Genomic DNA, 18,667 nt, shown 5'->3' with positions numbered 1-18,667 from the left:
ACACTACAAGTATTATGACTTTCCATTTTTCTTTTCAATTATTTACTCGTATTTCGTTGTATTTGCGTAAATTAGCCTACTGTACACTCAAGTGTTGCGATTTCATATCTACAAATATGGGAAAGATAAAATCCTGGTGAGAAAGACCTTGAGCAGTTTAAACTAGTCAACAATGACACGGTCCCTCGATATCTAAAAAGGCGTAGTAAGTATCAGTTCTTTTTCTTGGTTTCACGTAGTTTATGGTTCTTTATGGTGCGCAATCGACTCCTATTAAACCTAAAACCAATTAATTCTATAGCTGTATATGAGGCCAGTGTAGTGGCTTTGTTTCGTTAATCAATCACCCTTATAACCATTATTATATAAACCTCAACGTTGTTTAAAATCAAAAGGCAATGAGAAGCTGGAACTACAGTTTATTAGCAGATAGCTCAGATTTCGAAGCTGAGAGGCAAATATTTATATACAAGCAAATACATCGGTAAATTTATAATCAAATTGCTATAGTTTTGCACAGATCTGGGGAAAATCCCCAAAATGTCTGAGGAAATTTTGGGTTCCTACTAATATTTCCACAAAATCTTATGACACTTTGGGGTTATTTCCCAAACTTTGGAGAAAACTACCAAACCCTTAAAGATGTCACGGTTATTCAAGCTGTGACAAACCCTTTAATAAGTTATAAGTACCTTCATTATTTAGTTTTAATAATTTTCACTATAGTTGTGGGGCCGTGAATTATATTTTGAGAGAAATATCTAGGAAAAGTATCGATGAAATTCTCGACATTAACGTCCGTATCCTCACAGATTCGGATTTGTTCGACATAAAAATGACCATATCCTTGGTTCTGCATCAAAACGAATTATCCTTTAATATCTATTTTAGGTGAAAGGAAACAGCGGAATTTTACAGGACTTTTTTAGGAAGAATATTTCGAGAGAAAAAGTGACATTCTGTTTACCAAAGAGTACTGCTGGTGAAGTTTCGAAACTTCCCTCCTTATCGGGAGGGGGTACGTGTTGAATGACCTAATTTTCACTAAACACAGAAACCGTTGTCGATCGTCGATAGAAAAGGTTATATTGTCCTAGTGCAGGATCTGTTGGTTGATGTGATTGACAGGGCGTTTGTTCGGAGACGTAAATCATGGAGTAAGGGAGTAACACGTTGGCATAATATGAAGTCGATTTCACACCATCGGCGAAACGGTAGATTGAAACTGTTGTTCTCACTACAGCACTTAGTTCTGCTCAATCTCTTTTCATTACCTTGTAGAAGGGTGGAATATAATATAATCATGACACATACATATTTCAACTTTACTAGTTTTTTGAAGCTATTAATTTACTATGACGCTATTCACAATTCTACAACCAATCGCTCAGTGGCTGGTGTTTTTAGCACTCGTTAACGCCCTTTCAGTAAACCAACATAGCCTGGAATAACCAATTAGTTCCCATTTCCAGGGCTAATATACGCTTTCCAGATTGTTGTCTCTGCTAGCTAGGTCGATGCAATTGGCGCCTTTGAGACTATATGTTACAAACCAGTTGAATTCGGTCAAAAGTCTTCAAATCCAAAGTTCTAATAATATAACTGGAGACTCATTTGTTGTTAATTAGGCTGTACTTCGTAGACTTTAAGGGTTATGAAAACACCTAAAAATAGGAAGAAAAAACGCCGATTTTAACCGATTACTGCGTTACCGAACAGGAACCAAGTTTCTAACAGGAATCCAGTAGATTAGTGGAGTTTCATTTCTAGCACCTAATGTAAAAGATACCGTTTCATACATCATTATTGTGGACTTCTTAGGTTAGCATACCTGAAATATGTTTTTGAGATCTTCAGAAAGACTTACAGTTTATCGTTTCGTTGGAATTTCGGTCGCTGGTGCACCGCAAATAATTGGTTATATTTCTTTCAGCCCCCTATGAATCTGCTTGTCTGATTCGCGTTAAGTTGTGGACGCTGAAGACGCAAGTTTAAACGCCATGATTGGTTTTCTAGGGCCAATCAAGTTTCATAATAAAGGACACTTCTATGAGCAACTACTCTGTAACTTTAAATAGCACATATAAGACAGAATGTACAACAATAATTAGTCGGAGTAAAATAAGAGTATTAATAAAATTCCTTTGCTACCTGCTCCCTTCAACTGGAACATGTAAGTTTATTACAGTAATCAGTTTTTCTATTCACACAGAAACAAAACGGCTGTATGATCCATGTTACATCAGCTGGTAATCGAAGCTCTATTTATATTTAACTGATTTAAGATACCAAGGTTCTTGTAACCATAGATTTGTCAAGTGAACTGGACTTATCTACTAAGCTGATTTCAGTATCAATAACTGGCTTTTGCATTTTTGTTCTTGTCGGAAGCGACAGTGCTACGTGAATACAACAGCACGTCTTCCTTGTTATGATTCTTAAACATCCATTCGTATAGAATGAGGAAAAGTGAGTCGTAAATGTTCATTGTAGGGAATACAGTGTTAACAAATTTGGTTGCCGTTTAAAATGCTTGTTTGATAATAATAGAACAAGCGTTTTTTTGCTATTTTGGAATAAATCTAATGAGTAGAATCAAATTATTATCTTAATTTTGTTCTGTTCACTTTCCTTAATGAACTTTTTGTTGCCATTTTACTTCAGATAAATAACCGTAAATGAGTAAGAACAATTTCGGCGAATTATATGAAGCAACATCAAAGCACATAAAGCAGTTGATTATACTTGCTAATTCGAAAAAATATGCTACGGCAGAATTCGATGAATCATTAAAATCATTTGTGAATAGTTTCATCCCTGAAGACGCACCAGCAAATATAACAGAGTATCGTACAAAGGTTGCGGTAGATATATTGTCAAGGTTATCGGTTTTTGACAACCTTATATCTGTTTATCGTGAATTAGGAAGAATGGCTATTCCATTAAGTTATTCTACATTCAATCCACTCCCTTGTGAAAAATGGGTCCTCAAGCTGACGGATTTTCAACAATCATTGACTAATTATATGATCGTCAGCATAAGCTTCACACAGAAACTGATCAAATCTGATATATATTTGACGGAAGTACGGCGTATCTTACATGTCATCAGTGCTATGAAAATGTCTGAGGTTTGAATCACTTTATTCTTAAAATATGATATATTAGGCTGTACTTCAACTAACAACTCTAATTATTTGTTCACTAAATACTGCATTGGCGTATGAATATAGTTGCCTAACAAAAATACTTAGAGATTATGGTCTACGTAATATTTTAACGCGCTATACTTGCCCTGATCCAACAATTAAAGTTTGTGGCATTGTTTCCAGTTAATATTTATTTTCCAGTTGGCCATAAACATTTTTTTAGCGTTTACCTACACTGATATCAGTCAACTTCATCTAAAAGCAGAGTATATTGAATTGTTCATGCAACAGTTCCATTATACTGTTATTGGAGGAAGAAAAAGTCATTTCTTTGATGCCTCTATTCTCAATAAAGGTAGATTATTTGCAGACAATTGTCATTTTCAAATAAATGCTGCGTTATCATTCCTCCAAATATTTTAGTGATTTTATATTGATCAAAAGTACGGGGTATGGAAAGTGATTTTCTGCGATGAGAATCAAATGTAAAATGAAGTAGAGTGGGATTCTAGCGACAGGTACTGGGTTCAAGTCTCTGTAAAGACATTAACACTGGGATACAAGTAAATCTGAGTCCCAGATAGAATGAAATCTATATCCTGGATTTTACTGCTAGCTCTATATCAAATCTACTATGATTTATTTCTATTCACTAAAGTTTTTATTGTTAGTATAACAAGTGTACTTTATTTGATTCATTTTTGGAATAATATATATTAATCCGATTGTATAATCGCTTCTATTTATACCCAATTATTTTCTAACTAGTCTTAGATATGAATGTGTTTTAACTGGATCTTACATTCTTCTTCTTCATACTTCATTCTAATATTTTGTTTCTAAAACAGACACAATGTAATATCCATTGATTAAAAAAGATTGCTGTGGCGAGTCTACTTATTGGTGCTTTCTTATTCGTACCTGAACCTCGTGAAACTGTGTGATATCGATACTGGGAACTCAGTTTGACTGTCCGGGGATTTTAATGATATAATTCAGTTTTTTAATGAATGTGAACTACAGTTGTGTAATACTTAACGCTAGTTGATCGCCACGTATATCTAACGTTGAAACACTTGTGTATAGTGGTTATAAACCCTATAACATTAGAGATAAACCGTTTATATCATCAGTAAGTTATAAATGTGGGCTGAACGGTCACATTTGAAATTATGTCGATGGTATTAATCATGAAAATATTAAGATATATGTGGTTTAACTGATAGCGAATTCTTTAATCACTTCAACTCAATTGGTGATTTTAAAAACAATTTAAGATTAATAGGTTCAAGTTAGCCGCTTCTTTAGTATTTAGTGGTGTAAGGTATGTCAACTGAAAGGTACTAATGATAAGACACCTCAAAGCTTTACACCAGTTAAGTGAAATGATACAGGACTTTTCACTGATTTGTTTTGCTTGAGTGCTACCAACAATACGGTAATGAACTGGTCGAACAGCTTTCACTTTAACCATTTAATTGATTTGTTTATTAGAGGTTGTTACAGTTGTTTGATATGATATAAACCAGATGGTTGAATTATAAAGCCCGAATTGGGTAGAAAAAAGTATAAAAATTTTGAAGGTTTTAGGAAATTGAGAGAATTTCCAAACTGTCGCCTTTCAGTTCAATGAATGTAGTAATATCGTTGAAACCTGACGAAAGCATTTATATACCGGTCTTTTATAACCTCTGGAACCTGGTTACTTAGCACTGTACAAAGACCGATATTATTCGATTGATGCAAGAGGGTAAGGCTGCATTTAATGACATTTATTATTCCCAAGCCGTAAATCCACAAACAATTCAACCACTAATCAAAAATTACGAGTTATGTCTGGTTTACTTATATGGTCAATAATCAAAATTGAATACTTTGGACTAATCGATAATATAACTGTTATTGTTTCTTATCAAATATGGGTCAAACTTACCTGAAAAAATTTGTTTTTTTTTCATAAGACAAATAATTGATAAATGTAGACAATAAAGTATACAGTCACTAAAACTACCAACACATTACGTCATTGTTAATAGTAAGACTTACTACTACAGGGGACTAATAAGTCCTCATGTTTCTAGTTTTCAATATCGTTTTACATCGTAAAACTACAAGCGTTTCAACCAAACTATTTACCTCCGAACTTTCCTTCACTATACCAGTCAATCTGAATAAATGACTACTGGTCAAAATTTCAAATGCGCTTATTCTGTATCGTATCAGTGTCTTTTTGTTACAAATTCAGAATGAAGCGTACGAATTGGTACTTTTTTTAAAATAATAGTGCTCCGTCTTTTGGCTCTAAACGGTGAAAGCAGAATTGAATTTGGCAATCGTGATATTGTACGTCACTTGACATCCTTATCTGATTCTCAATCATACGGCACAAATGAAATATCAACTACTATACATATTTTATCATCAAAAGTTCCAGTTATTGATGCTACCCAAGAAATATTGTCACTAGCTGAAGCATATCGCAGCAACATAACTGAATTGGAAGAAAAAGTTCGGACATATTTTGAAGGTGCTAGTATTGATGAATTCTTACTTCAATATCCAACTGAACCTGATATCGGTGATGACCAAAGTGGTATGTGAAAACATTAATTCAGTCACTTTTATTCATGCTTTTATATCGCATATAAAAAGCAGGATTATTGGATTTATCTCATACACCAGTCTAAGGAATATCAAATAACAATAGATAAAATAATGAAATCTTATTAAGCATAGAGAATATGACTGTACTATCAATACACTATTTTATCCCAGTCCCCTCTAAGGAGCTGTAGTTAAATTTATACCGTACACCTTAACAGTTTACTTTGGTGAATTTTTTAATCTCCCGGTCATTTCATTTTTTTAATTAGTTGGGTGTTAGGAAATAAAATGGAAAGTTTCCTACATGATATATTACTATGCCTGATAATAAGTACTTCTCTATGGACACCTTTAGGTTCAATAATGTTCTTAACTGACTAGTTGACAAGTACCTGTTAATGTCCATCTAATCCTTTCACAATTAACCATAATATTAAGTACTGTCGAAATATCTCAGAAACACTCTCCGACTTATTGCTTTGAGATTTTGGATCTTGTTACAGTTACTTAGAACTTCACAAAATTGAATGAATAAGAATTACACATCTTATGAATAAACTAGATATTTTTTGACCCATTTACAGCTGACTGGTCTAGGAGATAAAATGTTAGAAGGTAATGTAGAAAAATGGAGTTCATGGTTTAACAGGTTAGTCACAATGCATACTTTCTATACATGTTTCAGTTTCACATTGTGATCAAAGTAAGACATTAAGTATACAATTGTCTAAATAAGGAAATATAATCCAACCAACGTGAGTACATTCGGTTCACTAGATAATAGGATATGTTAGAGCACTTAAGACAGTTATTCACCAACCCAAATTATTACTAAGAATATCCTCCTACTTTGACAAGTTTTAGGGAGTTCTTAACTGCCGTAAAGTCTTTTTGACACTGATATGATTAACTACGTTTACCTTTCATGGTAGTTGGAACTAGGAAATTTTTTCCCTAATGTAAAGACCGTATTAACTAAATTGACTAAATTCACAGACGAAGGGAAGGCAAATTTGTTATCTACTTATTAAACTGATCAGTTTTGGTCATAGTAGACGACGATTTACGGTAAATTACCTAAACATTGAGGATGGTATTAGCAATAAGTTTTACTCCTTATCAAGGGATAAGAATTCAAGTTTGTAATTATGAAGTTCGTGTGTTGTGATCGTGGGTCTTCGAATTCACCAATATGTGATATTGTTTATGCATCGCTCATTCTACATGGTTATTTTAGAATGAAGTTTGTATAAAGTCTCTTGAAAATGCTACATCAGAACAGAAAAGAAAAGACTTTGTTGGTTCGGTTATCTTCATGCGAAGCTAAGGAGAGAACCGGTGGGTACATCATCGTCATGGATTCTGTTATGAAGGTATATATTCGAGAGAAATATAATGAGCTGCAAATTAGCGGTTTCCATACAGACAATTCCTATAGTTTCACTAGACCAAATCGGCTATTACGAGTCTTAATCGGTGGTTGACATTAGGTGCCCGGTAAATATGATTCCCTACCACCCATTTAAAAAAACTGTAGGGTGTGAATGAAAAATTTAGGTATTGTTGATTGGTTTACTTGTTTTGCAAGTGTGTACTGAAGTGAAAATGAACAAAACTTTTGTCACCTTTAATAATTTTGTGATTGGTCATAAACTGTTTATCTTTGCAATGTGATTAGTTGAAATCGAAATAGCATCAAGTTCTGTGATTGGATGTCATAATTTGCATTTTAAGTTTGAAATTTAATGATAATGAATAATTCTTTTTGTGTAATCTTAGTCTTGAAGAAAAATTTTGATTTTTCAAGAAAAAAACACCAACTAAAATGCACAATCGTGCAATCCTACTGTTAGTGAATGTGTATTGGGATAAATTTTTGCTTTCCGATCAAGTGATTTAATGTCAACCTTCAATTGAAGTTGTTAGTTTTGTTGCCACGAATACTTATATGTATCACATGAAAAGAAAAGTTCGGGAAAAAGTAACTGAAAACCGGTTTGAATATTTGATAATAATGATTAATGAATTAGGTTGGTAGTCAAATGTTGAATACCCAATTAATAAACAAATTATTACCGAAATGTGTGCATATGTTTTTTAGTAACACATGGTCTGTTAATCGGAGAAACAAATCAACATATCAATAATTCATCATGATAGATTACTGGTTGCAATATGTATAATTCAGGTGAACCAATCGTAGACCATCATTTAATGAACCGACCTTGACAGTATATCAAAGTAGTAATAAATTTTCCGAAATAGGCACTTAATATTTAGTGAACGTTTATTTTGTAAATGGTCATTCGTAATGAGAATTAGAAAACGTTAGATTTCCATGCGGTTAATTTTAAAAGTCCATTGAAACGGTTTATTGTTTTCACTTGTAAATTATTTTCAGTTCTGTATTTTAAAATTAATGTTTTGGTCGTAATAAAAACTAGTGTGTTTAATCAGTCATGTGTGGATATTGTTAACCGTAATATGAAACCCGAATTATCTAGACATTATGAATGTAACCACCTGTCACAAATTGACCGTACGTTCACATCAGTATTACTGTGTGTGCAGTAAGCCAAAATGTGACGGCATGGTAATCCGTTTTCAATGAAGAATGGACACGAGCACCGGCTAGTATCGACGTGTACATAGTACGTTCCCGTGGCGTCCGTAGCCGTGAATAAATCTTCCGACAATACAGACTGCGTTATAGGAATGCGAAGGTGTCGCTTCAGTAGTTGACAGGCAGCTGGTGTCAGTCGTTCCTGAAGTTGACGTACTTCCGGCTCCTCACCAATGTCGGCTTTCCTCCGACAATCCGTTGAATATTTCTGTAATCTTGCTTCCATCCAATATCCAGTACAAAGCAGCACATTGAAAATGGATCTGGGCACCAGTGTTTTCCGATTAAGGTGATACATCTTCAGCACTCGGTGACTCGTCTCCACGAAGTTCGTATTGTTTAGTTCAAACACGGTTGATGGTGGTCGAAAAGCATTGGACCATTTGTGTTTCCATGGTAGAAGGTGGTCTCTGACGTATCTGCCAAACGTTCCGTCCGACATTTCGATTAACGAAAGAACATTGTTAAAACTACAAAATCATGTTATGCAGATTTTGATTTACCTTTCAACCGTTCGAGTGAACATGAAGCGAAAGAACAGTTGTACAATTTCTGATCGCACCCTCTACATTTACGGTTAATGAGTTAATGTTAATAAACTATACACTTACCCTCTTTATCACATTCCGAACAAGGTGTACGCGACACAGAATATGGTGGGCATTCGGATACACCTGCGTGATAGCAGCAGCTATTGCAGGTGAATCATCGACCACAATGCCTACCAGCTGTCGACTGTTGGTACACCGTTGGAAAAAACGCAGGAATCCAGAAATGAATGTAGACGTTTCGCGACTCACAAAGGCAATGCAGATGGGTATTGCCTTAAAATTAATATCCAGGGCAACGACTTGATATAAATGAACTTTCTCGTTATTCCTTTAGTATGTTCCGTCAAAACCAATTACGTCACAAAAGTGACCGGTCAAATTCAATTGCTCAGCAGTCATGAAGAAGAAATACGATAGACAGTTCTCATCGTCCAATTCGTATTCGCAAAGCCCACCCAAGGATGTTACAATACATGAAGGCCGGACATTGCGTGTTCATGGAAGCCCTTCGTGAACAAAATTATAATTACATTAACCAAATTACCTCCTACGTCTAATACGCTGTGACGAACCGCTAGATCTTATACGCCCATTTCTCCAACACACAAATTTAATATACGAATTCTCATGTCTGCCCGTTTGCGAATCTCTCACTACATAATGACCGTAAGTCGATCTTTCGAAAGTTGCGATAGCGGCCTTTAACGCTTCAACTGATGGGAACGCAACCAGAAACAAGGTTGTCAAAAAGACTTCCTCCATTTCCGTGACGTGAGAAACATCAGTGCTTGTACTTGGCACGTTACTCTCCTCCATAATGACGATTAAAATGTACTTCGTCGACAAGTACTGATATTTTATAACAATTTTCAAGACATAACTAACCAATTAAAACGAATTTTACAACTAGCCATTTCATTGGACGAAACGGGATGAAAAATATTGTAATTTGGGGGTGGAAAAATTTTTTCAGTGGAGTGGGGGGAATTGAAAAAAAATTTCAAAAATTGCCGGGTGGATAATAAAGATCTTAATTCTTAATTCGGTTGTCACAATTTTACAGCGGGATTTTATCAGAATAGAATTTGCTAACCATGTGTATTTGAATTATTATTTTATAGAAGATAAACCATCTATCGTGGTAGAAGAAGGAAATCCCTACCATCTGGATGGTCATATTATGATAAGCTACAGTCATAACGATGACAAAATAGCACTTAAAATTAAAGAAAGCTTGGAAAATGAAGAAATCAAGGTATTTTATTTGTTATGCGTATATATATATATATATATATATATATATATATATATGTATATATATATATATATATATATATATATATATATATATATATATATATATATATATATATATATGAACATGTCTATAACGACGTCAAGTAAAAATGGAAAACTTGGAAAGCGATTGTGAATACCACTTTAGGTGATAAATCTCAATAAAAGTTTGCCGTAAACTATATTTCAGCTAATGATGTCCGAGCTAAAAACGTTTATTAGTTTGACGTAGTCCTTTAGTATGTGGTTCAGTAAGAAATCACCACAAGTTCTTTCTTTCGATTAATTCAGACATAATCTATGTGTGCTTTAAATAAATAAGGTGTTTCATTCAAAGTTGTTATTCTATGTGTGGTATTCGGTTTTAATTTATAAATTAGAACATGAGAAGTATTAGGTTGTTTCACTCCCATAATTTAAAGTAAATTCAAAACTAGTCTGTATCCATCCCTAGTTTTGATTGTGTCACACCTGACTGATTAAATATCTGACCATTTCACTGTTTACTCTACCTTGTGATTGATTTTTTTTCTTCTCATGATATTTTCACGGTTATTCATTTCAATTGTATTCGTATCGTTGTTGTCTCGTTGAATCTACCTTTGCTGTATCGATTTGATAAGTAACAATTTAATTACGTACACTATCGTTCTAGATTTCGGTATTTGACCTGACGGCTTTCACAATGTTCACACATTCATGGTGTATACCAACTGACAAATAGCATATTTTGAAGTGCATTCCTCACTAATTTTAAATAACGTGAGGCTACACCTAGTTTTGGTATTCAGTCAATACGATAATATTCAAACATGTAACAATGGGACGACTATTCGAACTATTTGCTTCTGGATATTAGCATAATTCGTCATATTTTCGCATAGACAATACTTGATGAGACGTAATTCTCATTTGCTTTTATGTTGAAGCTCATTTCAGTTAATCTAGGGTTTTGAATATATTTTCAGTCACCTCTTACGCGCCAACCATTTCACTATAACCAAATTTTCATGATAATTCAGAAAAACACTTTTTACTTGTGTACATTCAGATAGTTGGTTGATTTCCTCTTTGAACAGCTATTATATCATAAACACTAATTAAGACATAATAAATATATTTTTATTATATCCCAATGAGTAGAAAACTTGTATTTCTGACTTATTACTTATTTACTCTGAAAAAGTGGCTCATATCAAGTCACGAAACGTCACAAATATAATTTTCCTACTCAACGGGATATATTGTCCCAAAATGCTCTGGTACGGCCGAGAGTGGGGAGAGTCGGCTCTCCCTTTCTAATTGCTCTCACATTGCCACATGCATACAACCACTGCCAGAGAAGTCCTACTCACTGCCTTCTCGCGGCGGGGTTGTTCTTTGCGAAATTAAGAGGACGGTAAGTGAATGTCCGGCGCTCTAGCCGGTTTGGTGGATACGGAGGATCTACCTAGGGGAGTTGGGAAACCCTGATTTCAAACCAGTGATGTACATGAGCTCCAGGATCCTAAGGGGAAAAACGGTGTATGAACCTATTGTTGGTCACCGATTACCATGGGACTGCATCTCCTTAAGTTGCTCTAGTGCCTTGTGGATTGGACCTTTAGGTCAAAGGCTCAGGATGTGGCCTTGTAGGAAAAGCACCTGCTTCGGTTTGGGCACCCGGGCAGTATCCCAGCTCATACACAAATCAAGTGACTTGTGTGATGCATATGTTTTCGGTACCCCTTTGTACCAATCCTTATGTGCTTGAACAAATAACATTGGGATATGGCGAAAAATATATTTACTATTAACTTTCTACCCAATACTCAATTTATTTGAAACTATAAAGTCCAACCTTGGTATTGATACCAATTAAGACATTTCTCGAAAGGAATTTACACGCAATTTCGGATTAATCGCATTTATCGTATAGTTGCATATAGTTTTTAGTACGTGATGTATACATTGTTTATGAATTTCTTCCAACGTTTTATGACATATGTTTGTATTCTCATCAGTAATCTTTATCTCGGTCTATTTTCTCAGATTTGGATTGACAAAGATCACATGGTTCAAGATGTTAAGATTTTAGATGCAATGGCAAACGCTGTGCAAAATGCTGCAATTGTATTAATACTTTTTTCTAAATCATACCAACATAGTGCAAATACTAGAGCAGGTATGTACATGAGTGATTTCTATATTCTAAAAAATTACTTGTTGTTTATATATATTATCTGTACAAATGTATCTGTTTCGGTCATGGAGCTTGGGATATATGAACAGATCGGTTAATATCGCCTTGTCACTTACCCTTTTAATTGAACTGAGACTTTTGACTATTTTTTGATAACTATTTACGACATACGTTCTGCATTCAGACTGACTAGTCTCCGGATTCATCTGTATAAAATGATGTAATTATTTTGAGTCTGTAAGTTTTAAAATTCTTCTTTAAAAGTTTCTTGATTGTTTGCGACTGTTGTATAATTAAATTCCGCTTACTCATTTTTTTGTTGTATAAAGAGTTTCCATAGGCCATAGCTTTGTGCCTGGACCTTACTCTTTTTATTCGATGTTCATAGCTATATGGACTACTCAAAAGAATCAATGTATTGATATTCTTTTGCTTGAGCATTGCTTGTATCCTTTTTACTAATTGGCTTATGCATTTTAAGTAAAGTTTCACTATACTTGAGACGGATCAGATAAAAGTATTTCCTTTTCAATACTCTTATTCCCATTGACATTTAAACATGATGCCTATCACTTGATATAGCTTACTTGAATCATCCCATGGGTGTTTAGGACTGCAATTGGTCAGTCTCTTATGGGCATGTGTGCATCCTGTGCAGATTGCCTAGATACTTCCTTAAGTCACAAGTATTATGAACAAAGATGGATGGTGGCTAGCAGTAGAATCCAAGACGCGCGTTTCGTCCTATTTGAGACTCGTCAAACACATATTCCTGCATCTCAGAGTTGATGTTCATTCTGCGATTCGAACCTACCACCGTTCGCTTCCAGCACCATCGTACATCCATCTGATGAGCTCCGAATAGGACGAAACACGCGTCCTAGATCTCATTGCTAACAACGATTCATCACTCGATATCTTAACGCGTAAACGAAAAACTAACTTAATAAACAATGAACAATTTACATTTAAATGTTTTATTGCATTGAGAATTGGTTTAGTCGGTTGAAATCGAAGTTATACTGTTAAAATTAATTAAAAAATGATCCCATGCTACTTTCTATTTAGCCACCGTCGTTATTGAGCTCTTGGTATAAATCTACAACAGAGAAACTTAATTGCGATTCATCAGGAAGATAATTAGAAAGGAAGAAGCTTCTTAAATTGATACTGCATGATGGTCCTATAATACCTTCGATTTAGTCACCAACCCACACTTACATAGATGGACATCATCCCGGTACGTAGAACAGACATATTTCAACCATCATAAGTCACATTGACACCCAAATGGAAATGCCATATAATATGTTCTAATTCACCAGAACAAACGCATATTTCACCTCCATTTAATTATAGTGTTAGTTGGTAAGTATCGAGAGTTCATACTTGGCTAAATAGATACAACCATAATTAATTATTCTTCTATCTTCTTCTCTTCCTACTTCACACTCGGCTAAAGTAGTAAGATTACCAAACAAATTTTCCAGATTAGTAGGAACTCGCCATCTATAGGTATTGATGCTTACATCAGAGCAGCACATTGAATGCATAAATCCAAAAAGGTTCTATCTATCTATCTGTCTGACTGTCAATTTTTACTATTTCCATGAAATGAGAACAGTGTAACATCGTTAGTGTTCCTAACATCTACCAGGTTATTCTCAACCACCTGGTGTAAAATGCACATACATAAGTTGTTCAATGTGCATGGTCCTATTTCTAGTTTAGAAGTTCTTGTTTACTCGTAAGAGTTTTGTAAAAACTGTACATTCTGTACTCGATTTATTTTAATCCGTTGTAGACTATTGTAAGGAGTAAATGTGTTTATCACTAGTTATTTCGTGCAAATAATATTGTCCATGATGTGATTTCATTCTTGTGCAAATCGATCATCATCACCATCAGCTGCATGTTTATGGATTCCGATATACATCGACGTTCCATAGTGATGCAAGCCTAGGTGTCGTGTAGATTATCAGTGTTGTTTCATCGGAAAGAGTCTCTCTTACAGTGAATAGTGTCTAAATGTACGTGGTTTTATTGCTGGTACTCTCGTATGTAACCTACATTTTGAAAGATTCGCAAACTTAGAGGATTGAGTGCGAATCCTTCAGTCCTGCATATTTCCCATTGTACCAACAATGCACAAATATATAATTCGAAACTAAAGTCAATAGTGATTTCCATGTTTCTAACATTATCATACTTTTCCACTTCTAACATTTTGTGAGTGATTAGATCCAATATATGTTTCAAGACAACAGCTCGAACAAATGTCCATACAGTTTCATGCAAGAATTTCATAGGATATTTATAGAATATACAAGATTATCTAACTAAAAAATTGCCTGATCCGTTTGTGAATTTTACCATCTTTGATTGCTTGAAAGAGGCGCGGCGAAATTGTACTGATCATTAGACATGTAGACCCAGTTCGTTGGAAATCGATTCTCCTAACTCTCCTAATTTGGTAGGAAACACAGGATCTATTGTGCCAGTTTATTTGAAACTAGTTGACACACTTTCGAACTGTTTGCTTTGAAAATAGATATAGAGTTCTGTCTTTTGTGTGTCCCAGATCAATGTCCACCATGGTTTACAAGTAAACTTCGAATGACATTCCAGAACAGTCCTTTGAGCCGTAGCTTTGCACCTTATTTGGTGCTGTTACATTACCGTGGGTGGTGTCTGTCAGCTTCTGCGTCAACAATCCATGAAATATCAAACTAGAGGCAGCCGATAAATTGAGTTGAATTAACCAATAATGGTTGTTGATTTCTACATGAAACTGACTTTGTTAAAAATTGACGTCATCACACAAGTCGTAGACTATGAAATGGAATTCCCTTCTTCGTATCTGAAAAGTGTTGTCAGCTGATTAAAATCTGTCAGAAGCGTGAAGATACCACTGGAAAGCATTTATGACCACTTATTGGATAATATTTTGACCAGATATGAGCGAATAGTCGTAGCACATGGTAAACTATCAGTGTTGTTTTAATATTATACCACACTTCATTTTAAAGAAGCTGAATACACTCGAAAACTAAATAAACCAACTATTTTTCTTCGTGTCGAGTCGAAGTTTGTTCCAAGTGGTTGGCTGGGTTTCATGATAGGTGAGAGTCGTTATATTGACTTCTCCGGGAAATATCCATATGAGGAAAAATTTGAAGAATTATGCACCACAATTGTGAGTTTGAAAGATTTGGAATGGTAGAATTGTATTTTTATTGTCTCATGTTTTTTATCTCTACTCTTGTTTAGTCTGGTGATTTCCCAAACAATACTAAGAGTGGGGTTAGGAACTATCATTTTACCTATGACCCGCTTGCTAAGGTAAAGGAAAAAACTGGATGATCATTTATCGCAAAGTTTTAAGTCGAAAATTCTTCCACTCACTACCTGCATTCTTAAACATTTCCATTTTGTTCGTTGGGTGTTACCTGTAAATCAAGTCATTGTTTAGCTGATGAAATATTCGTGTCAGTAAGAGATTTAGAACATTCAGTGCCAACATCTGTGATTCTAATGAACTGTATATTGGTTTACCGTGCACGCCTTCAAACAACAGATTTCACTGGTCGAAACTTTTGAATTTCATGAAATATACGTATGCATTGTTTGTAGAGAAAAACAAAAGGGTCAACGTGTGGTTATTTACTCGACCTCACTTGCTCAGTGTGGTCTACCTAACCTCTTATCATGTGTGAACTTAGTATAATCTCTGAAGAAGTGGATCACGCATTTGAATTCGATTTTATCCACTGATCACTTATGAACTGACTGGTTAGATTACACTGCAAAATTAGACAGGCGAAATGTGCGTTGTTGATAGTGTTTAGGCTCTGACCATCTCTCGTCGATTGAACATTGGACAATAGCTATCTGAGCTCCCACACGCAGTCAAATGTTCATAAATGGTGCTCGTAGTGGAGAGGGCAGCATTGAAGTAGATAGACAAAGCTTTGTATGAAAGTACCTAGTTGACCCTTTCTGAATTCTCATTTCAGTAAGTAAACTGTAGTAACGTTTTGCTGTAGTTATGTTTTGGTAATCGAGATGGAAGCAGTTTCATGTAACAGAAGGCAGTCACCTAGATTAATTGGGTAACCTAAACTTGGGAGGTCAGTGACCAATAGGACTATCATGAAAACATGTGAATCAGTGATTAAATTGACTAGCCTACATTTGCGTAGTACTCGCTGGGACTTTTAAAATACATGTTGAAACGTAACTTCAAAGTTGCAGGTGTATTGACGAACCCTTCACCTTTAGTCAAGTGGTAACTCGAGAAAAATGTTTGATAATACTTGACTGTTGATCAGTAAGATTAGTTATAGTATCTGTTAGTGTAAAGATCGCAAACAATTCACATTACATTACCGAACTGTGTATATTTAAGCAATAGTACTTTGAAACTAGTCTACATCTATGCTTAGAGTGACGCTATTAACTGAAGCAATAAGGAGCCTTTACCACATCATTTACTTTGATACTCTTATTAGCTCAGTCGTATGTGTATACTTATTCCAGTTAGGAACATCACTCTCCCATTCGGAAGAAGTTCGGCTTTGTAATTAAATGTCCAGTTAATTTTGTAATACATACTTGAATATAATCATGAATTTGCATACACGCATATTGTTTATCTTCGTTACTGTAGCACAATGTTAGTCGTGGATCGATCACTGTAAAACCTGAGAAACCAAAGTATGTTGTTCGTATATTGACTAGTTGATATTTTTGGTTGCTTGTTTAGTTTCCTTTTGAATTCTAGTTGAAATTCCATAAATTTAAGTAAATATTTGAAAGTGAAATTGTTATCCAGTAAGAATATGAAATATCAGTTCATTCTGTGTTCTATCCAGGTTAGCTAATCTCAAAGTTGCATCGTACTCGATTAAACGAACAATTTTGTATTACACGATTACACATTAGATATTATCGTTATGACTAAAGGAGACCAGAATAAAATGCAATGTTTCATTTGTAAACAATGTTAGTATGTTTTAGATGAGGAGCTAACTATCATAATCTCTGGTTGTTTCTCGAGAGGACTTGTCCACTTGTGCATGAAACTCCATCAATATTTATGAGATACAGATACAAAAGAGTTCAAAACTTCCGGAGTCGGTTGCCATCTGAACCGCAAGCATAGTCGACTAAGTAAAGCGCCTAAAGTATATTTTCGAGTAATAAGCATCTGTATGTGGTATATTTAGCCTGTTCCACTATTATGGAATCTGATTAGGTGTTTGGTAATGAAATTCAGTTGCAGTTAAACTGTAAAATGTATTTTGTTTATTGTTTCCAATTCACATCTAGTGGGAAAAAAGTGTTGTGAATATTTTATGTGTTTGTGTATTTACAATTTCTGGAGTTTGTCAGAGCAGTAGTTTTGACTTCCTATACTTACATTGATTGACGTGCGAAAATATCATTTGAATTGATAACTTCTCTACGTTGTCACTACACCTCATCTAAATAAACCCATTCTTTTTATTTTATTTTCTTCCAGAAAAACGGGAGAATATTCATGCGTTTCAATGTGAAAGAATGGAAATTCGAAAACTATTGAGTTCAACTTGAAAACCTACCTTGCTCAGTTGGAAATCCTTCTCCTTCATATATTTTTAAAAATCTAATCCGTTTATTGTTTATAAATGATTTTCTAATCACTGATCAGAAACTTTACTAACGCTTATTTAACTAATATTTTCTATCACATTGAAATATGATAATATTATGTATTCTATGCGCCATTTAATCGTTGTTTTTGAAAGAATAATTTGTATATCATAATTTTAATCAGTAGAACAGGTTTCCTATTATGACGTAAGAGGTGATGTTTGACTGGTGTTCTGTTTTGTTCTGACGAATAAAACAATCTCATCAGGCAGAATCGTATGTCCGATATTCCATTTTATGGTATTAATGGTTATATTCAGTGAAAAATGTCAAGGTGATATGACTTATATGACAATAGGGATTTGATAATGGTTCACAGCGCGAAATGTTTTGTAGTAATATTGCAACTGAGTTTGCTTATTTGACCACAGTTAATAATCGTGACAATAAAGAAGAAGTCAGAGTTACCTAAAGTCTAACGAAATTACTTGATATTCGAATATTATGCTTACAAATTTGATGCTGTTTGCCTGCCTGAACAGTGGTATATCTGATTTGAATTGTGAGATTAGTTGGAATGTACTTTGAACCATTAAATGAAAAATATCCCTACAATGATGGGGAGAGA

The 18,667-nt window shown here is 34.6% G+C and overlaps 1 protein-coding gene across 2 annotated transcripts; it reads left to right on the top strand.

Annotated features, from left to right (window-relative positions):
* On the top strand, nucleotides 1-18,316 carry MS3_00006627 (uncharacterized protein). Of its 2 annotated transcripts, XM_051214796.1 has the most exons (13): nucleotides 1-484; nucleotides 521-1,018; nucleotides 1,055-2,249; nucleotides 2,286-2,469; nucleotides 2,665-3,131; nucleotides 3,169-3,312; nucleotides 3,351-3,504; nucleotides 5,434-5,742; nucleotides 10,049-10,182; nucleotides 12,255-12,387; nucleotides 15,435-15,601; nucleotides 17,075-17,121; nucleotides 17,930-18,316. In XM_051214796.1, the coding sequence occupies exons 5-13, from the start codon at nucleotides 2,679-2,681 to the stop codon at nucleotides 17,961-17,963; spliced, it is 1,575 nt and encodes a 524-aa protein (XP_051067983.1). In that variant the 5' UTR covers nucleotides 1-484; nucleotides 521-1,018; nucleotides 1,055-2,249; nucleotides 2,286-2,469; nucleotides 2,665-2,678; the 3' UTR covers nucleotides 17,964-18,316. The 2 variants fall into 2 exon arrangements, with proteins under 2 accessions (XP_051067983.1, XP_051067982.1); XM_051214795.1 differs by having other exon boundaries at nucleotides 521-2,249; nucleotides 2,665-3,312; nucleotides 3,351-4,281.
* Nucleotides 18,317-18,667: the final 351 nt, after the last annotated feature.

This window comes from Schistosoma haematobium, chromosome 2 (genome assembly GCF_000699445.3).
Source record: "Schistosoma haematobium chromosome 2, whole genome shotgun sequence".
Lineage (NCBI taxonomy): Eukaryota > Metazoa > Platyhelminthes > Trematoda > Strigeidida > Schistosomatidae > Schistosoma > Schistosoma haematobium.
This window is presented reverse-complemented; position numbering and strand designations above follow the sequence as displayed.